Raw genomic sequence first — 24,802 nt, 5'->3', positions numbered from 1 at the left:
TCTGGCAGCATTGAGCTTGCAGTGGGGCAATCAAACACACTGTAGGGGGGCTCTCTTTCCTTCTCTCATCTGGAGAACAAGTGACACCAGCTGCCAATCATTGTTGGAGAAATGTACAGTCAGGGGAACGATGCGTCCAGACTATAGCCCCCCTTCCAGCATCCAGCAGTGTCTAAAACCTTTGATTTGGTTTCACCAGAGAGTGTAGGGATTGCAGGGTCGCTGCAGCATCGCCCACAAGCTATCAGGAGTGGGTCGCTTTGTCCCAACTCCTGACAAGAGTTGAGTGCTATTGAGAAATGTGGTCTTACAAACTTGGAAGGTATTTTGACCTACACACACTTTACATACGCTGTAGATCTTGTCCAACCGCCCTGAAAGAACCCAAAATAGGAACATACGGCAGATAAGCCGGTGCAGGACCAGAGGTTTATTGCTTGTAAGCTGTGTTTTGCTCTGGTACATGTTGATTTTTATTTGTCTTCTCTCAAAATAATTGTTAATTTAGCCTAAGTAGCTGCAGGTTATCAGAGACCAGCTGTGATTCTGTGGCCTCAGCTCTGAAGTCCAACCTCTCCCATCTGAGGGTTCTGGACCTGAGCCACAACATGTTGCAGGATTCAGGAGTGAAGCGGCTCTGTTCTGAACTGGAGAGTCCAAACTGTAAACTGGAGAGGCTCAGGTCAGTCTTCACTTTTCTACCTATATACCAGCTGCTAAGATGGTGAAGTGAGGCTGTTCTCAACACTGCTGTGATGCACCACATTAAAAACATTCCTTGTAATATCGTGAATTCAGGTCTGACCCAACTAAGAACTAACGTAGGTTTAGTACTGACGCAGATAACATGCAGACCTGCACCGTATAACCTCATCCTGCATTTTTCAGATTAAACTACTGCAGTTTATCAGAGATCAGCTGTGGCTCTCTGGCCTCGGCGCTGAGGTCCAATCCCTCCCATCTCAGAGAACTGAACTTGAGTTGGAACCAGCTGAAGGATTCAGGAGTGAAGCTGCTCTGTGGTTTTCGCCACTTTCCAAACTGCCGACTGGAAACTCTGAGGTAAACACCATTCTCAAAAATGTCCATTAGTCCATCCGAGGGTCCTCACACTTTCTGAGTGTGTGTGTTGTGCCCAGTTCCTTCAGGAGGGAGGGCCACACGGGGACCACTTATTCATGATAAATTGATTTGAGGACAATGAAAAAGCCCACAGATGGTAACCAAAATTAGACAAAACTAGGTGAGGGTGCCTGGTAGACACCAGCCAACGAGGAGGGAGATGGTGAGGGAGACAGGAAGTCATCTAAGACAGGTTGTGCCTTTAAAGATGAGCCACAGGTGAGATGGATCTCCATGATGAGATGGGAGGGAAAGAGGTGGAGAACCTGGGAAGAGTGAGGGCCAGAACAATATAGATTCTCCTTGGAACAGTGCAAACCTGAGAGGTTGGAATTGTGGTAATTACATATTACTATCATTTTTTTAACCTGTAACTAAATTAAATATTTACAGATCATGCCTTTGATTAACCTTTCAGATTAATACTGGTTTCACTTATAACCTTATAAAAGTTTCCCTTCTTTATTTAGATTAGAGCGCTGCAGTTTATCAGAGATCAGCTGTGGCTCTCTGGCCTCGGCGCTGAGGTCCAGTCCCTCCCATCTCAGAAAACTGGACCTGAGTTGGAACCAGCTGCAGGATTCAGGAGTGAAGCGGCTCTGTTCTGGACTGGAGAGTCCAAACTGTAAACTGGAGAGGCTCAGGTCAGTCTTCATTTTTCTACCTATATACCAGCTGCTAAGATGGTGAAGTGAGGCTGTTCTCAACACTGCTGTGATGCACCACATTAAAAGAATTCCTTGTAATATCGTGAATTCAGGTCTGACCCAACTAAGAACTAACGTAGGTTTAGTTCTGACGCAGATAACATGCAGACCCGCACCGTATAACCTCATCCTGCATTTTTCAGATTGAGTGACTGCAGTTTATCAGAGATCAGCTGTGACTCTCTGGCCTCGGCGCTGAGGTCCAATCCCTCCCGTCTCAGAGAACTGGACCTCAGCAACAACGATCTGCAGGATTCAGGAGTGAAGCTGCTCTGTGGTTTTCTCCAGGATCCAAACTGCCGACTGGAAACTCTGAGGTAAACACCATTCTCAAAAATGTCCATTATTCCATCCGAGGGTCCTCACACTTTCTGAGTGTGTGTGTTGTGCCCAGTTCCTTCAGGAGGGAGGGCCACACGGGGACCACTTATTCATGATAAATTGATTTAAGGACAATGAAAAAGCCGACAGATGGTAACCAAAATTAGACAAAACTAGGTGAGGGTGCCTGGTAGACACCAGCCAACGAGGAGGGAGATGGTGAGGGAGACAGGAAGTCATCTAAGACAGGTTGTGCCTTTAAAGATGAGCCACAGGTGAGATGGATCTCCATGATGAGATGGGAGGGAAAGAGGTGGAGAACCTGGGAAGAGTGAGGGCCAGAACAATATATATTCTCCTCTGGAACAGTGCAAACCTGAGAGGTTGGAATTGTGGTAATTACATATTACTATCATTTTTTAACCTGTAACTAAATTAAATATTTACAGATCATGCCTTTGATTAACCTTTCAGATTAATACTGGTTTCACTTATAACCTTATAAAAGTTTCCCTTCTTTATTTAGATTAAGGTACTGCAGCTTATCAGAGATCAGCTGTGACTCTCTGGCCTCGGCGCTGAGGTCCAATCCCTCCCATCTCAGAAAACTGGACCTGAGTCAGAACCAGCTGCAGGATTCAGGAGTGAAGCTGCTGTCTGATCTCGTAGAGAATCCACACTATGGGCTGGAGACATTGGGTCAGTAGCTGGTTGAAGCCAGTCAACTCCCGCTCATCTGCTGCATCACTCACTGACCACTGGTGAAGAGCATCTGTGGAAACATCTGCCGTCTACTCCCTCCATAGATGAAGAATTCAGTTTTTAAAAAGCGCTGGTGGACTTTCAGGAGATCAGTCGATGGTCGACAAAGCAGAAGCAGCTTCGCCTTGAAGTTAAATGAGTTCCTGGTATCACACAATGCATCTTTATAAAGTTCTAAATGGCTCCTCGGCCACTCTTAGAAGCATGGAAACATTCTCTTAATTGTCTCTTCAAATGTCTGTATTATACGTTACTATTTTACATCATGCCTTCAGAATCTTTAGGGTTTAGTATTTACTGTCTCTGTGACATGGAGCATTGGAATATTTCAGCTGCAGCCAGCAAAAACCCATCAGAATGACGGCTATCGGTGGGAACCGCAGCTCATTTGACTTTAGTCAGTCTGTTCAATGTTATAGGATTTATTGCAATCTAATAAAAACTATGAATAAATGTGGGAAATAGGAAATAAAAAGAAGCAAAATGACCAAATAAATCTCCCATGAATCCTGTAAATTTAAAGATGTCAAGAATGGAATATCAGCTTAAATTTAATCAAACATAAAGGGAAAAGGCCTCCTTTAAGTTTACTGCAAAAATAAACACTAAATCAAGAGCGACACGCGCCAAAAACGTCTCATTCTCTCTTCTGTCTCCACTCATTCTTTTATATTCTCTTAAGATAATGGGGACGGGGTCGTGTGATAACAAAACAACCTAATTGGGGACTATATTTTTGTTGCGAGAACTTTGGCTCTTCAGAAGTTTCGATGTTGGCTTCCACAGATTGTGCATCCACTAGAAACTCAGTGTTTTTGAGGAACTACCAGGAGTGGCTGGAGTGGAGGCCAATGACGCTATAGCTACATATAGGTACATATAGATCACCGTGATCCTCAACCCAAAAGACCACCAGTTGGCGCAGCAATACTAAAGATAGGAGGTTGTGGTCGTTGTGCAGACGCGGAGTGATATCACGCACAAACGTGCCCTATGTTCTATATACCGTATGTTCGCGACCAAAGGGCGCACCGTATTAAAAGGTGCAGCCTCAGTTACGGTGCTGTTTCTGTATTTAACACATACATCAGGCGCTCCGGATTATAGGGCGCGGGCATGGTAAAATATACCACTACGATAGCTTAAACATGCATGCTAGCGCGTATTTAGCAATTTAGCGAAAGCCGGCAAGTCGAACAACCGACAACAATGTTTCCAAAATTAAAATTTCCGTATTTTTCGTATTTTGTTATTAAACCCCGGAGGGCTGAAGCAGGACCGCCGTTGAAAATGTATCAGTCCGTGCTTCCAGTTCTGGTGCAACGTCCAGTTCTAAATGTATGAATCCACGTATTGACGTTTCAACGTCCCATCAGTAAAGGGAGAGATTTGGATATAGTCCCCCTGAGGTGGTGTTTTTAGAGCAGTTCTTAACAACTTTCTCTTTGCCTGATAAGAGGTCCAAACATTATTTCACTTCCCTATAAAATACTCAAAAATTTGCCATTCAAGATCAGATACCACCAGGTAATATTCATCCTCTAAATTTTCACAATTTCTTATTCTGTCAGGCTGTTTTTAAACCTTTGGCAACATAAAATAAAGCACTCAACTGGTATTATGTCAGGCTGGTTTACATCCCATTAAAGAAGCCAGCAGAAATAAAGCACAACAGTTACACAGACTACGCAAAATAATATAGAGGATATAAAAAACAGTGTTGAGATAGGTTTGTGTCACGTTAGTAAAATCAAAGCATTTTTCTTTATGTGCCAGCAATGAACACAATCTAAGAAGTCTTTGACACTAAACATATGGAGCTCCTATAGAACAAACTAAAGATTTGTTGTTATCAAGATAAAGAAATGCAACATTTCCCCCAGAGAAACGATGGCGATGGAAAAAGCCCTGGCTGTGTGTGAGCATCACAGCAGGCGTGGGTTCTCCTCTCTGGAGTCATGCGGGGCTCCTTTGAAGGGCAGATGAGGAGGTTGGTTACAGATTCCCCTCAGAAAGATGATTACGGTGCCAAAGGTCATCACCGGGGTAACCAGGAAGAGGCAGAGTGGGTCTACTGTACGAGCGATGCCGCTCCAGTTATCCTTCTCCTGTCAGGACCAGACATTTACGCCACTTTTGATCTTTTTAAATCAGACTTTGGGTTGAGGACTCTGTTTGAACCCTCTGAGCTCATTGTAGTCGTTCTTGTTGCGCATGTGTTTAATGATGTAGTGGCTCCATCCACAGCCGGCTTGATCTCTGCGTACAGCTGATGGCTCCTCCCTCTTCTTGTGGTTTCACAGCTCCACACAGACACCAAAGCTCAGAACTCAAATGAAGCTACTGATGCTTCTATATCTCATGTGTTTAAATGTTTCTGGAAACGTCCTGGCAGCGTGTGTGACTCGGGTCACCAGTCCGTGTCTCCCAGACTGTTTCTCAAACATCAGCTCACTGCGGGACTTCACACTGTCGTACTCCTCAGCCGAGGCAATGTAGCCCACTGAGCTGGATCGCCACGGTAACGCTCCATCCCAGTACGGCTCTGCCTCAGCAGGGCGGGACATGCGCAAGATGTGGGGTAATCGCTGGAGGAAGAGCTGGCAGAAAAAGAAAACAGGATTTGGAACACTGATACTGATGTGTGTATGTGTGTGTGTTTTAGTGGGAAAACCACATGTTCATATATCCTCTTTCATATGTTATTAAGTCATAGGTTCATATATCCTCTTTCATATGTTATTAAGTCATAGGTTCATATATCCTCTTTCATATGTTATTCAGTCACATGTTCATATATCCTCTTTCATATGTTATTCAGTCACATGTTCATATATCCTCTTTCATATGTTATTAAGTCACATGTTCATATATCCTCTTTCATATGTTATTAAGTCATATGTTCATATATCCTCTTTCATGTTATTCAGTCACATGTTCATATATCCTCTTTCATATGTTATTAAATCATATGTTCATATATCCTCTTTCATGTTATTCAGTCATATGTTCATATATCCTGATGATCATCTGTTCAACAAAGGCACAACAGGATGTGTGTGTCTTACCTGTTTGGTCCACTCAGACATGACGTGCGTGCTCGGCGTCCTGAAGTGGAGGTTGAGGACGACCACACAGTTCAGCACCACCACCGTCACCACCACCATGATGAACATCAAATATCTTCAACACACAAACACACTCAGATGTTTTCCATTTTTTAAATCTCAGCCGGTTGTCACCTGGTTCTGCAGCCCTAATGTATATATAGTTTGGAGAAGCAGAATATATCTGATTCAGAGTTAAAGTGATGTGGAGTAAATGGTGCGTTTACCTACTTCACAATAAGAGGAACGGACGTGGATGTTTCTGGAGCCTTTGAGAGATCAAGAGTAGGAAGACAGACTGAGCAAGCAGCACCAAGATGGACAGTGTCATCTTCTCACCACCTACACACACACACAAACATTTTTATTATCCTTTATAAAATATATTCAAAAATCTGTTGGGGAGCTAATTAATGTTTCTCCATTAATGGCGGCCCCTCAGCTCCGCCCACTACCGATGTTTGCTGCTTTATTAGCTGTGTTGTCCCGTGCTGACGTGATATTCAGCTATAATGTCTGATTCTTTGGGTGCTGCTGAAGGTTAACTCAGTTCATGTAGTTGTGATTCTGAAAAGGTCCCAGACTGTTAATCTGCCTGACGCTGGCTTCAGTACGTTCTGTGACTCTGCACTGACTGTCTGCGGGCAGGTAGTAGACCAGCGAGGCCAGGAAGGAGATGAGCACGCAGGGGATGATGATGATGTTGACCACGTAGAAGAGAGGTTTGCGTCTGATGACCAGGTAGAAGGTGATGTCCTGATGCTTGTTGCTCTCCATGGGAATGTGTTTGTAGGTGTTTCTCTTGGCGGGTCGGTGGACGATCTCCCACTCACCATTCTCTGTTGGTCAAAGCCAGAGTTCAGACACAAGTGATGAAGTTATGACTGTCAGTCTGGTTGGAGCTGCAGCCAGTCTGAAGGCTCAGGCTCTGGGGAAAACAACTTCTCTGCATGTATCAACAGCATCCAGTACACTGAAAGTCCCCAACAAGCTCCAGGACTGTATGCAGTAAAAAATAAAAATAAATGGAAATGAATCTTTACTTGGTTACCTGTAAAGCTTGCAGGATCAATAATGATCCATTCAACCGTCCACTTGGTTTCAATGACTATGTCTTCCTTCAGGAGCAACCTGATCTCTTTGGCATTGTACGTTAGAGAGCTGCAAGGCAACATGGGAAATGCAGTTCAGAATTTAAAAAGCCTGTTTTCCTACTGGGAGAGTTTAGCTGCACCGTGCATTTTATTTTTGCACCTTTTTCTCCTCTCATATGTGTTTAGATTCTATAAAATCTTGACTCAGCTCAGTTTAAAACATCATGTCAGAGTTTGTCTGCGTTTCAAACAACAATGAAAAATCCTGCCCGTGCATACGTGAATTTGAGCGTGCAGTTCTGCCAGTCAAAGGGGAAATATTTGACGCTGATGGAGCAGGACGATCTGAAGATGGCGGGTGGTGACCAGTAGCAGAGACCTGTTGAATCCACCAGAACGTTGCAGTAGTAGGCCACGTTGAATTGGGCATCGTTGCTGAGGAGGTGGTTGTACACACACGGAAATATATTAAACATAACGAATTCAAGTATAAATAACGGGACACGTGATACTTGTTCATTGTTATGACTATTTGATCATGTTAAAGGGGTTGAAACCATATTTTGAAAGATAAAGGCGGTGTTTGATTAGAAACTCTTTCTGAACTCTGGTGCTCTGAAACATCTCCGCTTCCATTTTCAGCTGTTTTTATTCTCAATAACATCAAATCATCCATCCATCCAAATCGTGGTCCTGTTGGACCACCAAAGGACAAACACTTTCCATTTAGCACGGACAAAAAACCCAAATCCTGTTTAGCAATGAAGCTGTGGGGAGAGTTTGAGGAGCGTTTCTGAGGAACACGCTGCCATATTGGGTCCAAGCTGCTGGGGTTTTTGTTGTTTCCAGGTGAATCGGTGGGCAGCGGCGTTACCGCCTGTCTCTCCCCCCCCCGTCCCCGTGGTCGTGGTCACGCCGGGCATCTTTACTGGTCCCGTTTTAAACAGGTTCTGTTGGGAACAGGTGTTCTCCAGAACTGTATTCCAGGCTGCTGTGCTGAAGGGCTGTTTTCAGTAGCAATAGAGCCAGAGTGTGCCTGCTCCATATGAACCCCCCCAGGCCGTGCTTTCCTCCTGGCTGAGCCATAATCAGCTCTGGATGGACTGGTTCACGCTTGGACTGAGTCAAGATTTGATAGCTTGACTGATTCTTACAGTTTTTGATCAAACCCCCATCTGCTGATTCCAGGAGATCTTTAAAGGATCTCAGAGCTTCAGATCTATGAAGCCTGCTCAGCCCCCGGCAGCGCTGATGAAACCATTTCATTCCTTCAAAAAAGCAGAACATGAAGCTCCAGAAAAGGTTTTTGGATCAAGTTTCCAACAGAACGAGGACAAGTGGGTAAAAGCGCCACTTTAAAGCCTCCAGGCCTCAGAAAACATCCACCTTTAGGATGCCTGACTTTAGAGGATCGTCGGTTCGCTCCGAGCACAAGAACAAACATGTTTAACCTCAGTCCAAGAACATCTGACCTGAAATGATCAAAAACCTTCAGCGTAAAAAGATGGTGAAGAGAAAGCTGCTGGGAGGTTCTCAGAAGAGAAGTGGCATTAAAGCCAGCTGGAAGAGTCCAGCCTGCTTCCTGCTCCTCCAAACAGGCGTCCACACCAACACTGAGGAACACGGGCTTCTGTTCTTCCTTCTTCTCTTCTGACTATTGTGTGTTTGATGAATGCAGCATCCACTCACTGCCCCCCCGCCCTCATTTACACTGCTCCTGGTTTCACAATGCTCCTCAGACAGATGCAACCAGAGACACTGATGCCGTCAGACAATAAACCTGAGTGTTGTTGTGTCCGGTTATTAACATGTTCCATGCTTTTCCTTCTGCAACAGTTCATCACACCTGCTCAGGGAAACCTCGGTGTAAAGGAGGTGAAGCCGTGCCTCAGTGACTCTACTTTGCTGTTTTAGAAACTAACAGTTATTAGATCAATATACAGTGTGCACGTACGCGCACACGTGTGTATAAACACTTAATACACGCGTGTGCGTGGATGTAGACTTTTTAGTACTTTGGGTTGATAAACTTTTTAGTATTTTGCAGATTCGTGTCTGTATATAAACCAGATCCTCCTGTAATAAAGAACTAAAGGCTGACTGTTGTCACGTGACCTGTCTCCGTCTGTGTCCGATGATGGAACCTGCCTGGAACATCTGGTGCACAGAAAAAGCAAAACAGCTCACAGAACTGGCCCAGTTTAGACCCAAAAATGACAAATAATGAAAATGTGTGACGCAGTAGAAAAATGGACGAACTTTCTATTGGTCATTGACAGTTTCAGTCGTCATCAGAATTCATCAAAAATATTCAAACCAACAAAATACACACAGAACCGCAAAGTTTAGAGCTTAAAGGGAGCGACAGGTGAAGATTTAAAGCTCCATAAAGGAGAAATATCATGTGGTGCTTTACCGCCACCGGGTGGACACGCGTGGAACCGCAGACAATAGTTAAACGCGCTCCGACACATTCTGACCTCTGCTGCTCCTCCTGGACTCCAGGGCTGCAGAAATATGCTGCTTTTACAAGTCTTTCTAAATCTGTGAAGCATCATAAATCTAATTTATTTATTTAACTAAGTTAGTCAGTTTTAATTTAAATGCAAAAACATATTTAGGGCATTAAAATAGCAAAACAACTTTTCATCTTGAACCCTCCCAGAATGCTTTTATAGTAGTGGAATATAAATCAACAGCCATAAAGTTGTTCATTAACAGAGGAAAAAGGAAAGGTAAAAGTTTTCCGTTCAGACTGAGCAGGAAGACTGAAGACCGACAAGGTGAGTAAACGAAGAGCATTATTGAAAAGAATTGACAGTTGTGTTTGGAGATAAAATCAAGATTTAAAACATTTTTGTGACTATTGAAGAGCTGCATAGAGCTGAAGAATTCTTGGCTTAAGAAAATTCAACAAGACTTCATATTTAGTTTTAGCACAAAACATCGTTATACATTATAAATGAATTGGTCTTATTTAACTTTCTTATAGTCTGGCTTTAGTTATAGTTGAATAGTCTTTCTAAGTGAAGTTCAGTTTATGTTTCTGCTCTTTGCTACTGATCCTAAAAGAACTTTAAACCCTCCCAGAACGCTTTAATGGTAGTAATATATACGCCATAAAGCTGCTGATTAGGTTTTAAAAGTGAAAGTATTCTGTGACAAGGTGAGTGTAAAGTGAGTATTATGCTGTTACCGTTGTTAGAGAGTCTTAACAGGTATTAACAACATTTTAAAATGTTTTTGTGACAGGTGAAAAGCTCTTAGAGTTATTAGAGTTGTTCAACAGTCCAGGTCTCAGCTGGATGTTTTGATATTACCTGTCAAACAACATCTAATCGTGTGCAAGTTAGCATCTCTCAGCCGTACCAATTAAGACAATAAACTAAATAACTAAATCCACACAGGATCACAGGACACCAACAGGATTTTGGGTTCATGTTGCACGTCTTCTCCCAGTGGTTTATTGTTCTATGTTGTGGAACCACAGTGAAAGAAATGCAGGAGTGGGTGTCATTTCTTTCATCTATTTTAAATAGAGCAGTGATCTTTGAGGACTTGGATCATAGAAATAATTGAAGAGGGGAACAAAGGAGGGAAGTTAAAAAGTCCTGACTAGTATGTTTATGTAGCACCAGATAATTTAGTGGCTGAGCTGAAGACAGTCCTTTCACCATGTTGGCCTGTGGAAAACCAGTGTTGTGGGCCCGATGGACCAGCGTCCCCGTCGTTGCCGGACCACCGTTGGCCACCAGTTGGGTTTTGGGATCAAAGTGGGGGCGTTTCCTGTATCCGGTTCTCCTCACGGATCCATGACTACAACATGTTGCTGCAAGTGCAGAGACGTTTGCTCTGGAAAGAACTTTAGAGCACATTCAGTGCTGCAGGATGAGGGGCTGGAAAAGGTGCCAGTTCTTTTCTCACTGCAGGGAACAGTTAAAAAAAGCAGCTTAAACTCTGAAAACATGAAAATGATACAGAGACATCATTGATTTATTGATTCAGTTGTTATCCAGAATGGATTAGAAATGTTCCTGTTTGATAAAAATGCAGTGAATTGGGATTATTTAACTCCAGCCTCTACAGATTATTTACCTTCATCACAGTCTCATCACTATTTCTGATGTTTCCTCAGGATGGACGAGGACAGAGCAGAGTCCACAGTGCCCAGCTGTGTGTCCCTGAAGAGTGACCGGTCCAAAGATAAAGGAATAAACTTCAGAAGTTCAGACAAAATGTAAGAAAACTAAAGCGTGATGATGTGTTTGTGTGGCAGCTGTTAGTCACATTAACAGCAGCAGGTTGTGAGTTTATTATTGGAGATGTTTAACACTTAAACCTCAGACAGTCATATAGTTACAGACTTAATGTGAATATTGTTGATTAGAAACAAGAATCAGGTTTAAACTGAAAGATGAATTCAGACATAAATGCTGGAACAATATTGAGTCTTGATCAGGTTCTTTCATCCTATAAATCAAAGGACTAATAGAGATGTGTTTCATAGTGAGAGGGGGGAGCACATCCTATCAAACTGGGACCAGGCAGCTCCACCAGGAGAGTCCTCTTGTTCACAATCTGGAAGCAGATCTGGAGATGCTGAAATGAAGCCCAAACAAAGTAAAACTGTTCAATATGAGATTTAATTTGTGATGTCATGAATTTGGAGTTGTGTTGATGATTTATTATAGATGGAAATCATTGGTTTACTTATGTTCAGGAAGTGATCTGCAGGAGGTGATAGAAGGTCATAAGATGAGTCTGAAGAGAAGATGTGAACATGTGACTGAAGGAACTCATGAAGCAGGAAGTGGAACCCTGCTGAACAAGATCTACACTGAGCTCTACATCACTGAGGGACAAAGTGAGGAGGTGGACACACAACATGAGGTGAGACAGCTTGAGAGAACCTCCAAGAAGAACATCCAGGACACTCCAATCAAGTGCCAGGACATCTTCAAAGTCTTATCTGAGCAACAGAGACACATCAGAGTGGTTCTGACCAACGGTGTCGCCGGCGTTGGAAAAACCTTCTCAGTGCAGAAGTTCAGTCTGGACTGGGCAGAAGGTTTGGAGAACCAAGACATCAGTCTGGTGCTTCCGCTCTCATGCAGGGAGCTGAACTTGATCAGAGATGAGCAGCACAGTCTTCTCTCACTGCTTCATGTTTTCCATCCAACATTACAGAAGATCAGAGCAGAAGATCTGACTGTCTGGAAACTTCTGTTCATCTTTGATGGCCTGGATGAAAGCAGATTTTCACTGGGTTTCAACAACCATCAGGTCATCTCTGATGTCACACAAGTATCGTCAGTTGGCGTGCTCCTGGTGAACCTCATCCAGGGGAACCTGCTTCCCTCAGCTCTCATCTGGATCACCTCCAGACCTGCAGCAGCCTATCAGATTCCTCCCTCGTGTGTTGACAGGATCACAGAAGTACGAGGCTTCACTGACTCCCAGAAGGAGGAGTACTTCAGGAGGAGGTTCAGTGATGAAGATCGGTCCAAGAGAATCATCTCACACATCAAGGCCTCCAGGAGCCTCCACATCATGTGTCTGATCCCAGTTTTCTGCTGGATCGCTGCTATAGTTCTGGAGGACATGATGACCAGAGACCAGAGAGGAGAGCTGCCCCAAACCCTGACTGACCTCTACTCACACTTCCTGAGGGTTCAGATAAAGAGGAAGAAGCAGAAGTATGGAGGAGAGCAGAGACCAGAGGAACTGACTGAGGCTGACAAAGAACTCCTTCTGAAGTTGGGTCAGCTGGCGTTTGAACATCTGGAGAAAGGAAACATCATGTTCTACTCAGAAGACCTGGAGCGATGTGGACTGGACGTCTCCGAGGTGTCGGTGTACTCAGGAGTTTGTACAGAGATCTTCAATAGAGAGAGTGTGATCTTCCAGAAATCAGTCTACTGCTTTGTTCATCTGAGCGTTCAGGAGTTTCTGGCTGCCGTCTACATGTTCCACTGTTACACAAGGCAAGACACAGTGGTTATACGTCAGTTCCTAGAATATTCTGAACCAGTCACATCTCTTGATGGCTTCCTCATGAGAGCACTAATGAAATCTCTCAAAAGTGAAAATGGCCACCTGGACTTGTTTGTTCGCTTCCTTCATGGTCTCTCTCTGGAGTCCAATCAGAGGATCTTGGGTGGACTGTTGGATCAGAGGAACAGCCACCCAGAAACCATCCAGAAGGTCCTCAACAACCTGAAGGAGGAGAACAGTGATGAAATCTCCCCAGACAGAAGCATCAACATCTACCACTGTCTGATGGAGATGAAGGATCAGTCAGTCCATCAGGAGATCCAAGAGTTCCTGAAGTCAGGGAGGAAATCAGAGAGGATACTGTCAGAGATCCACTGTTCAGCTCTGGCCTACCTGCTGCAGATGTCAGAGGAGGTTCTGGATGAGCTGAACCTTCACCTGTACATCACCTCAGATGAGGGACGACGTCGCCTGATTCCAGCTGTGAGGAACTGCAGGAAGGTCGTGTAAGTAAAGATTTTTGGGGCCGGACATCGGCGTTTAAATCAAGCGAGTGGATCATGTCAGGTAGCAATACCCCCTCCAGTGGTCATTCCTTCAATTCTTTATCTCCATTGCAGCGTCCATAAATTAAAAACAACAACAATTCATCCAGAAATGTTCAACACTGCCTGGATATAAGTTCAAAGGTCAATCCAGACAAACCAACATAAGGCAGGAATAATAGGAGCCACAAGTTAACTGACTATCATGAAATTACTGTCATGTCATTAAATCACTTTTGTTTGTTTGTATACATCGTATTCTAACGACAGAAAAACACATTTTAACTAATGACACGTGACTATTTTGCTTCATTTGTTCAACGTAAAAACAGCCGGCCTCGTTGGTTTAAATGGGTGTTTTAGGTCTTTGTGGCGGTTCCGTTTGGAGCCTTTATGTGACCCACAAAGTTGTTTGAGCCTTTCCACACCCGTTAGGTGGCAACTTCATCACTAGCAACAAAAGGTGCAGTGAAAATGATTTGAAGGGAAACAGGCAGATATAACAGAAGCTGAGGGCAATCGATGCAACCAGAGACTCTGATGTCATCGATCGATCGCTGAATTAAGACTTGACGCACCATCGTACAAATTGGATGAAATGCAAAATATCCAAAGAGCCGATAGACAGATAAAAAGATGCACGTTTCTTTAAACCATTTGCTACAATCATTTTAAATATTGAGTAATTATGAGCTGTTCTAAAATAAGACAAATGTTGAGAATAATTCAGTTGCATTTCAGATCTGATGGTCGTTCAAACTGTTGCTCTACGGTGTTGAATTGAGCTTTTCCAGGAAATGAGCTACATTTGTGTTGAGGTAGATTCTCAGATAAGTTGATGAGAAATCCCAAAGTTTGACTCACTATTTTTGTTTCATACACAACAGACTGCCTGGTGTTGTTCTTTCAAAGTGTCAATGTGAAGTTGTGGCCTCAGCAATGACGTCAAACCCTTCTCATGTACGGGAGCTGATCTTAAGCTGGAACCAAAACCTGGCAGATACCGACGTAAAGTTACTGTCTTCTGCAATGATGCATCCAAACTGCAGACTGGAGACGCTCAGGTCAGGAGGCCTCTGTTGGTCTTTTCTAAATTTCTTTACATTTTCTGCTTTTCTCTTCATTTTCAGATTTAGAAATGTGTTTTTATTTGCCCCATTTATTCCTTTTCCAGGCTGTCACACAGCAGTTTATCAGAGATCAGTTGTGACTCTCTGGCCTCGGCGCTGAGGTCCAATCCCTCCCATCTGAGGGTTCTGGACCTGGTTGAGACCGAGCTGAAGGATCCAGCAGTGAAGCTGCTCTGTGGTTTTCTGCAGGATCCTCTCTGTGAGCTGAAGACTCTCAGGTCAGCTTTCTTTTATCTTCGAGATAACAACTAAACTTTTATTGTTGCGGGGGCCTTCAACCACGCAAATTTGAAGACAGTCCTCCCCAGATTTTATCAACATGTCTCTTGCCACACTAGAGGAGACAGAACATTGGACCATGTTTATTCCAACATAGCTGGAGCTTACAAAGCTACACCCCTCCCCCACATTGGACAGTCAGACCACCTCTCTCTCATTCTCTCCCCAAAGTATTCACCACAACGGGTGGAACCCACAGTGAGGACAATAAAGGTGTGGCCTGAGGGGACAGACTCCGAGCTGCAGGACCGGTTCAAGCACACAGACTGGAATACTTTTGCCACTAAGGCAACCTGTGACTCTCACATTGACATCGAATGCTAGGCCTCATCTGTACTGGACTACATCTCCACCTCCATAGACAGTGTCACCACCCAGAAACAGATCACCATGTACCCTAATCAGAAGCCCTGGATGAATAGGGATGTCCGTCTCCTGCTGAAGGCCCGTAACATCACATTCCGATCGGGGGATGCACAAACCTACAGCACAGCCAGAGCTAACCTGAAGCGGGGTATTAAAAAAGCCAAACACGACTACAAGCTGAAGGTAGAAGGGCACTTCTCCAACTCCAACCCCCGATCTATGTGGCAGGGCATTCAGGTCATCAGCAACTACAAGCCCATCAATGCCTCTCCCCCCTCAACTGACATCTCCTTCCTTAATGAGCTAAACAACTTCTATGCTCGGTTTGAGAAGGACAACCATGAACAAGCGAGCAAGGTAGAGCTGACTGCTGGCCACCAACCCTTAACTTTCTCTACCACTGATGTCAGAGCGGAACTGAGCAGGATCAATCCACGCAAAGCTGCGGGCCCCGATGGCATCCCTGGACGCGTGCTCAGAACTTGTGCTGCGGAGTTAGCAGGGGTCCTGACGGACTTATTCAATCTATCCCTGGCTCATGCAGTTGTGCCGACCTGCTTCAAATCCTCCTCCATCGTGCCAGTACCAAAGCATTCCACCCCAGCTTGTCTCAATGACTATCGTCCAGTAGCACTCACTCCTATCATAACAAAGTGCTTAGAGCAGCTTTTCTTGGCACAACTCAAATCCTGTCTCCCCCCAACCCTGGACCCCCATCAGTACGCCTATCGTAAGAACAGGAGCACAGAAGACGCAGTCTCCACAGCACTGCACTCTGTCCTCTCACACCTGGACAATAAAGACACATACGCCCGAATGCTGTTCATAGACTTCAGTTCAGCATTTAACACTGTCATCCCCTCCAAGCTGATAACCAAACTAAGGGATCTGGGCATCAGCATCTCCATCTGCAACTGGTTATTGGACTTTCTGACCAATAGACCACAACATGTGCGGTTAGATCATTACTGCTCCCCTACCCTCACTGTAAACACCGGAGTACCACAAGGCTGTGTGATGAGCCCATTCCTCTACTCCCTTTTCACCCACGACTGCAGAGCTCTACATGGTTCCAACACCATCATCAAGTTCGCAGATGACATCACGGTGATTGATCAAGGATAACGATGAGTCAGCTTACAGGGAGGATGTGGACCGTTTAGCTACGTGGTGCCACAACAACAATCTGCTGCTCAACACCAATAAAACTAAAGAACTTGTCCTGGACTCCAGGAGGAAGACGGACATCCACCCACCCATCCACATCAACGGAGCAGTGGTGGAGCGTGTGTCCAGCTTCAAATTCCTGGGGGTCCACCTCTCACAGGACCTCACCTGGACGACTAACTGCTCCAGTTTGGTGAAGAAGCCTCACCAGCGTCTCTTCTTTCTGAGGACTCTGAAGAAACACCACCTCTCTTCAGACATCCTGGTGAACTTCTATCGCTGCACCATCGAGAGCATCCTTACCAGCTGCGTTACGGTCTGGTACGGGAACTGCTCTGCCTCAGATTGGAAGGCACTGCAGAAGGTGGTGAAGACAGCCCAGCAAATAGCTGGAGCTTCTCTTCCTGCCATTGAGGACATATACAGGAGGCGCTGTCACAGGAGGGCCAAGAAGGTCTCTAAAGACTCCTGTCACCCAGCGCATGGACTGTTTACCCTCATGCCCTCTGGGAGGCGCTACAGGAGACTCCGGAAAAAAACCAGCAGGTTCAGAAACACCTTCTTCCCCACTGCTGTCTCCCTGCTGAACTCCGACCCCTCCCACTTTACCTCCCTTCAGGCACAATAACCCCGTCTGGACTGATTGTACATTCACTCTATTTGCACTGACTACATCTGTTACAATAATTGCACTATTTACATCTGTTATTTGCACTACCCACATCCGGTTATTTGCACTGCTTTCCATACTCTGCACATTTTTACCATATTTTATCATTATTGTATAGTTAAAACATACACATAGTTAAAAACTGCATAAATAGCCTCTATTGATCCTGTAGGAAATTCAGCACCATAGTTACAGCCTGTATATATATTTATCTTGGTTGCAAAGACTTTTATATACCCTTTACATATCTGAACTCTGTAAATACAATCATATAGATTGATGTCATAAACATATATCATTGTGTGTATATATTGTATATACCCATCACAGTTTTATTCGCTACGTAAGCACTTCTGGTTAGATGCTAACTGCATTTCGTTGCCTTGTACTTGTGACATGTGTAATGACAATAAAGTTGAATCTAATCTAATCTAATCTAAACAATGAAAGGCTTAAAGATAAACTCCATTGACTTTTGGAGAAGAGAAGTTTAGAATGAATTGAAATGAGCCATTGAAAGTCAATTTTATAGATACTTTTTAACTATGTTGTTGCTGTAATATCCCAGTTTATCAGTGGGGGGGCAGAGCTCTCTTGACTCCAAGGGGCCCTGATTAAATAATGAAATAAAATGAAATAATGATTTTGAGCAAGTGTAATATGACTTTTCCTCCAATAAGAGATCATTTCTTGCCATGATTCCTTATCCAGACTGAGTGGCTGCAGTTTATCAGAGATCAGCTGTGACTCTCTGGCCTCGGCGCTGAGGTCCAATCCCTCCCATCTGAGGGTTCTGGACCTGGTTGAGACCAAGCTGAAGGATCCAGCGGTGAAGCTGCTCTGTGGTTTTCTCCAGGATCCTCTCTGTGAGCTGGAGACTCTCAGGTCAGTCAGAGATGATCCAGTACTTTCCCAGGTGTAACTAGTTAGTGTTGAGAATTGTCTTTATCTTGTTATGTGTTTCACCATATGTTTCTGTCTTCTCTTAGAAGTTAGGCAAGGTAGACTCATTAGCAAATGAAATAAAGAACAGAGACATTTGCAGGATTGTTGTTTGTTCTACTGTTATCTTAGGAGCCAGTCAGGCAGGGGGTGCCAAACACTCATTGTAAACAGGATATCAGGGGGGTTGATGATGATCACATTTGCATGAAGAATGGGATCTGGCCACCTGGGAAAGCAATGGAAAAGAAGGACTGTATCAACACCAAAGGAGGCTGGAAGAAGAGGACGAGGTCATCCCAGCGGGGGATCTGGATTGGATTGCATGGACATTGTGAATTTGCATGTGTGTGACTATAAAGGACTGGGCCAAGGGATAGTTAGGTTGTCAGACTTCGTGCCCTGACAATTAACTCTGTTGTTGCTAGGGTTATGAACTGGCCCGGAGCTCTGTAATATTTGTGTCTGGAATTGGTTCTATTGTCAAATACATTTTGAAATTGGTACTTTACTTCTCGAAGTCTTCATTCAACGAACACGCGGATCGGCAGCTACATACAGGAGGTATTGCGATCCAACAATTTGGTGACCCCGACGTGATGAAGAGAGAAGTCATCTGAGGCAGAGAATTCAACAACGGTCACTTCGGAGGACAACTGACGACAAAGGGATCCCTAATAAAGGTAAGCAGACACCTGTTTAATCAAGCTCTGCATATTGGCAATTTCCAAAAATTTGTCGTCACTGTCAATTGAAGTGTCCTAGTTATAAATTCCAGATACAAATATTGAAACGACTGAAATAAGTACGGTTAGAGTCCGTAAATAAGTACGGTTAGAGTCCGTTAAGAATTACGGTTAGAGTCCGTTAAGAATTACGGTTAGAGTCCGTTAGGAATTACGGTTAGAGTCCGGAAGTACTGTTGAGAAAACAGGGAATAGACGGTTAGAGTAAACCGTAACTAGTACAGTGCTGTATTGCTGTATGCAGTGCACTGTATATCATAAAGATTTGGGTTGGGACTCGGTTGACGGGACGGACACTCCCGACGTCCGAGATTTGTGTTTTTGTGTGGGTTGGAAAAGTGCCAGAGTGAACGTGAATTAAAAGGCTCTTTGTCTTTGGGAATTAACCCCCAGAGTGGAACCGGATCAAAGACGTTTGATCTAGAAGCTTGTTTCACTGAGGCATTGAGTTGACCGTTGGAGTCATTCACATTCAATCTCACTTGGGAGCATAGTTAAAGATGGAACTGGATTGTGGAAAAGCGTGTAGGGATCAGGGAGAATGTTCTCCCTATCCTCGGTCTGTGGAAGAACAGTGGAAGTGGACTCTTGATCAGGTGGTGAGCGGCATGAAAGAAGAGGAGAGGGAAAGAGAATTGGATGCAATAAAAAAGTTGTGGAAGGAAGCTCAAAAGCAGAAGATTCTTCCCTCACCAGAGGTGAAGGTTAATTTAGCTGATGCATTGTTTAACTGGGAGTCAGAAATTCATACTATGTTACAGGATCATCTGGATAATCCAAAATTAGGTTTTATAGCAGGGAAATCATGGCAAAAACAGGGTAAGGAGTTAGAAGATAGGCGTCGAAGGATACATGTTGTGGCTGTGGCATGTGCAGCGGTGCACTATTTCAGATCTGGGAGGGTCACACGAGTGCCTAATGTCGAGAAGCCTCCATTAGAAGATTTAAATCAGACATTGACACTTAACACCACTCTTTACCCATCATTACCTACTACCTCTTCCCCACCCCCATATCAATTGCCAATTTTGACTATTAACAGTGGTCAGTTAGATGTGGACAGAGATGAAGAACTGCAGGAGTTACGTGAGACAGTGTGTGAACTTTGGAGACAGGTTAGAAGGATCAAACAGAGACAGAAAGAGGTTGGAGATAAGTTAGGAAAAAATGAATTTAGAGAGGAAGTTCAGGTGGTTCGCCCTAAAATCTCCCAACAAACTATATTTAAAAAACAGGACAGTCAAAAATCTACATTAAATATCTTTAAAACACTTAGCAATCATATAAAACAAGCGAAAAGAGTTGATCCCTCAGGAGGATTTGCCAGGGCTGAGCGCAGGGAGGAGAAGGCAAGATTGATTTATGGCAGTGATAAAGAGGAGAGTGAGAATAAGACAGACACCTTCAAACTTCCGGCTACATTTATTGGGGAATTGGAGCATCAGGAGCATGTTCATCCTCAGACAGAATTATATGAAAAGGATCAGGGTTCAAGTATGGGGAATTGTGAATTAGAATTATGGGAAGAGAGTGAGTGTGAGTATAGAGGTGAACCGTTGACAGGGGCCATAAATAATGAGGAGGTGGGTCAAATACACACGCAGAGTAAGGGGCCCGTTTCAGGAATGCCGCAGCTACAGGCCCCTCTGATACAGAAAAGAGGAGGACAGGAACCGGTATATGTTCCATTTGCAATTACAGACATCAATTGTTTAGTGGATAAGATGCCCCCACCCGCAGAGGGAGGCGGCAAGTGGATGTCCAGACTTTTTAGTTTAACACAGAGCATGCAGCTGGCGATGGGAGACTTTAGAGGAATTCTAGGGAGACAAGTCTCTCTCTGGGATTTGGATAAAGTTGAGGTAGCAGCAGGCATTAAAGATAGACCTAATGCTGCACGTTTTGGGCCTTGTGCAACCAGGGTTGGTACAGCTATGAGACAGGTATTTCCAATATCTCCAGGAGCAATGCAGAATCTAAGATTTAAGTGGGAGGAAAGTGAGTCGGCACATGGGTTCCTTACGAGGTGTAAAGAGGAATGGATGTGTGCCACAGGGTGCCATCCTGGCTCAGATAATTTGCATACCACTTTATTCCGTCAGGCAATAATTTTAGGACTTCCACAATCAGTAAAAGAAGCTATGGAAGGAAATCCTGACCTCCCAGGTAGCACAGCGGAAGTCTGGGAGAGACATCTCTCACACCACATTAACACATTTAAAGCTAAACAACAGGGAAAGAAAGCGGAGGTGATGACAGCGCAGGAACAGCTCCTAAAAATGCAGTTAGATGAAGCACTGAAAAAGCTAAATGATAAACAAAAGGAAGAGAAACAGATGGTTCAGCAGTTTTCTCGGCAGGTGCAGCCAGATCCGTTAGGTCCGCAACAAGATTTTGCTCTGATAAACCCGTATTGGGTCAGTCCAAGGGGAGGCATGTGTGGGAGACATGGCGGGCAGGGATACGGCTTGATAGGCGGGTACTTAGGCCGAGATCAGTGTCACGCCTGCAAAGGGTATGGTCATTGGCAAAGGGACTGTCCATATCGCAACTACCCGGAGTTACCAGGCAGTGTTCCACCATCTCATGGAATTTATCACCGGAGCCGATCTCATCTGACACCATCGAGCTTGTGGGGTTCTCAGGGAGACCAGAGAGACTACCGTTTTCTGGGCCATTAGTGACTCGTTTTGCCGGACAGACTGTGTTGCACCCTTTGTCATTTCACAACATGGCCCTATCAACCTGTTGGGACGAGATCTCCTTGTGAGGACAGGAGCAGCTATTCTGTGTGGAGACAAAGGTCTGGTGGTGCAATTTCCTAATGGACTGAAACTGAACTGCTGTATTTCACACCAAGGTGTGAAGGGACAAATGCTGATGAGTCCGACACCCTCTCCAGAACGGGGTGTGGGCGGATATTTATTGGGTCAGAGACCTCACCTGGTGTCGGGGTTGTGGCATTGTTTCAGAGCTGGAGGCCCTGGTTGTCGATGCTAAGTCCCTTTGCCCCGCCAGTTGATCCCTATCATGTCACCCTATTTTACGACCGTGGGAATAATGAGGTCTATCAGGATGCGTTTAGAGAAAAGTTATAAGGAAATTTCTGGATGATTACATCACCGTGTTTGTGTGTTGGGCCTGAAGGTGTGGCTGCACAGGTTGACCTTACTGCTGAACAGAATGAGTGGTATGAGAGACTGTAAAGGAAATGTTGTCATTTCTGGGTCTCGCGACCTATAGTAGACATTTTATTCCTGCATTTTCAGAAAAGTCTACACCCCTACGTACAATGGTGAATGAACAGGGAATGCGTGATTTGACGGCCCGGTTAACATGGACAACTGAGGGAGAGAAAGCATTCATTGTACTTAAACAGGCATTCAGCACAGCTGCACATTTGGCAGTTCCAGATTATAAAGATACTTTCTTTTTGGATGTTTCTGAAGGAGAACATACAGCAAATGGTGTTCTCTTTCAGAAAAAAGGGGGTGACAGGAAAGTATTAATGGATGCAAGCATAATACTGGACGCCATTGAGAACAGGCAGCCACCATGTGTAAGGCATGTAGCAGGGGTAGCAAAACTTTTACAGAAGACAGCACATTTAGTGATGGGTCATGCTCTGACGGTACTTACAACACATAGCGTGGTATCACTGGTCAGCTCAGCAGCATTCACCATGACCTCACTTAGACAGACCAGGATGGACAAGAGTTTAACTGCACCACACATAACACACACACACATGAAGGGATAAATATGGCAGGGTTTAACACAGCATCAGGCTCACCTATAAAACATGAAGTAGAGATGAGGCAACTGACACAGGCACTCATGGAACCAGCGGAGGTCGCAGTCGTAAAGTGCAAAGGTCACAGCATAGAGAACTCTCTGGAGGGAAGAGGTAAGGAGGCGGCAGATCAGGCAGCAAGGAAGGCAGCAGGTTATAAACAAAGTTTCAGTTTGTTGATGGCAGAGAAAACGGTTCAGGAAATTCTTCCAAGATACGACAGGGAAAGAATAGGTTGTGATCAAGAAGAAGCTTCTCCACATGAAAAAACAGTTTGGAAGGAAAAGGGGGGCTGTGAAAGTTGAAGGAATTTGGCGGGCCCAGACGGCAGACCTGTTCTCCCGCCCGGTCTGTTAGATGCCGTTCTGGAAGAGGCCCACGGCCTGACACACGGCGGGAAACCATGAATTATATCAGAGAAGGTTAAATATGTACACGCTTTAACGTAAAATTAACAATTCGACCACATGAGGGAAAGTTTCCAGTTGCCCCATGGCAGGGCAAGAAATAATTATAGATTTCACTGATATGTTAGATAGGGTCAATAGGTTCCGATACCTCTTGGTCGCAGTGGATGCATACACTGGCTGGCCAGAGGCGGTTCCCGTAAAAATAGAAGATGCAAAAAGCGTTATTAAATTTTTGATTAATCCGGCACATGGTTTCCCCAAACAAATTAGATTTGACAATGGAACTTATTTTAAGAATAGAGATTTACAATCCATAGGCCAGCCCAGCACTTTTATGAAATGTAGATTTTATTTTGTTCAACTAAAAACGACTCTCTCAGTTTTCTCCCAACAGGCAACCTCTGTAACCAGTCAGTAAGGATCCAGGAATTCCACACACAGCTGAGTGGGTTCTTCTGAGAGTCATCAAGTAAAAGTGGTCAGAGCACAGGTGGACGGGCCACTTTGAAGTTGCAGAGCGAACATTACATGTTAACCCTAACCCTAACATACTAACACCCTAACACATTAACCCTAACACTGGTATTATTGGAATCAATGTACCCCAGCAGGTAATTCACAGAGAACGCTTGGACGGATCGAGGAACATCTAAAGACGATGGCACCATGATTAAACGTCTATTATTCTTCATTACATCAAGAGGAGTTGTCAATGAATTGTTTGTATTGGCCTAGCTTAGGCTAGGCCAAAAGGGGGATTGTTGAGAATTGTCTTTATCTTGTTATGTGTTTCACCATATGTTTCTGTCTTCTCTTAGAAGTTAGGCAAGGTAGACTCATTAGCAAATGAAATAAAGAACAGAGACATTTGCAGGATTGTTGTTTGTTCTACTGTTATCTTAGGAGCCAGTCAGGCAGGGGGTGCCAAACACTCATTGTAAACAGGATATCAGGGGGGTTGATGATGATCACATTTGCATGAAGAATGGGATCTGGCCACCTGGGAAAGCAATGGAAAAGAAGGACTGTATCAACACCAAAGGAGGCTGGAAGAAGAGGACGAGGTCATCCCAGCGGGGGATCTGGATTGGATTGCATGGACATTGTGAATTTGCATGTGTGTGACTATAAAGGACTGGGCCAAGGGATAGTTAGGTTGTCAGACTTCGTGCCCTGACAATTAACTTTGTTGTTGCTAGGGTTATGAACTGGCCCGGAGCTCTGTAATATTTGTGTCTGGAATTGGTTCTATTGTCAAATACATTTTGAAATTGGTACTTTACTTCTCGAAGTCTTCATTCAACGAACACGCGGATCGGCAGCTACATACAGGAGGTATTGCGATCCAACATTAGACAATAAATGTTTACATGTTTGATCTTTGTTATAAACGTAGTGTTACAGTTCTCAGAAAAAAGACCACACAGGACAGATTTGCAGTATTAAATTGATTGTGGAAATCTGTCCCATGTGAGGATGGTCATCAATGACTAGAAAGGAAGTATCAGTTGTAGATTTGTCTTGTTTTATTTTAGGCTGGCCACAAAACCACCCAAACATTCAGACCAATCAAAAATAGTTCTTCCTGTCTTTTAAAGATCAGAAGGAAAACTAGAAAACCCCAAAAGAAAGCTGCTGCAGTGTGCC

At 44.2% G+C, this 24,802-nt stretch overlaps 3 protein-coding genes across 4 annotated transcripts in view; 2 read left to right on the top strand and 1 right to left on the bottom strand.

Annotated features, from left to right (window-relative positions):
- LOC130537297 (uncharacterized) overlaps positions 1 to 24,802 on the top strand; it is a 253,319-nt gene that overhangs the window by 144,065 nt on the left and 84,452 nt on the right. Inside the window, 1 exon segment of the mRNA XM_057053982.1 lies at positions 11,249 to 11,350. Coding sequence (XP_056909962.1) covers positions 11,249 to 11,350 — 102 coding nt within the window.
- Positions 3,593 to 24,437, top strand: LOC130537285 (uncharacterized). Of its 2 annotated transcripts, none has more exons than XM_057053967.1 (3): positions 3,593 to 3,611; positions 18,195 to 21,523; positions 22,551 to 24,437. In XM_057053967.1, exons 2-3 carry the CDS (start codon positions 19,453 to 19,455, stop codon positions 22,598 to 22,600), a joined length of 2,121 nt encoding a protein of 706 aa, XP_056909947.1. In that variant the 5' UTR covers positions 3,593 to 3,611; positions 18,195 to 19,452; the 3' UTR covers positions 22,601 to 24,437. The 2 variants fall into 2 exon arrangements, with proteins under 2 accessions (XP_056909947.1, XP_056909948.1); XM_057053968.1 differs by having other exon boundaries at positions 18,195 to 21,562; positions 22,647 to 24,437.
- LOC130537294 (acetylcholine receptor subunit delta-like) lies at positions 4,648 to 6,168 on the bottom strand. Its single transcript, XM_057053980.1, has 2 exons — positions 5,981 to 6,168; positions 4,648 to 5,512 (listed from the first exon to the last, which is right to left on the bottom strand). Exons 1-2 carry the CDS (start codon positions 6,086 to 6,088, stop codon positions 5,243 to 5,245), a joined length of 378 nt encoding a protein of 125 aa, XP_056909960.1. The 5' UTR covers positions 6,089 to 6,168; the 3' UTR covers positions 4,648 to 5,242.

This window comes from Takifugu flavidus, chromosome 14 (assembly GCF_003711565.1).
Source record: "Takifugu flavidus isolate HTHZ2018 chromosome 14, ASM371156v2, whole genome shotgun sequence".
NCBI lineage: Eukaryota > Metazoa > Chordata > Actinopteri > Tetraodontiformes > Tetraodontidae > Takifugu > Takifugu flavidus.
This window is presented reverse-complemented; position numbering and strand designations above follow the sequence as displayed.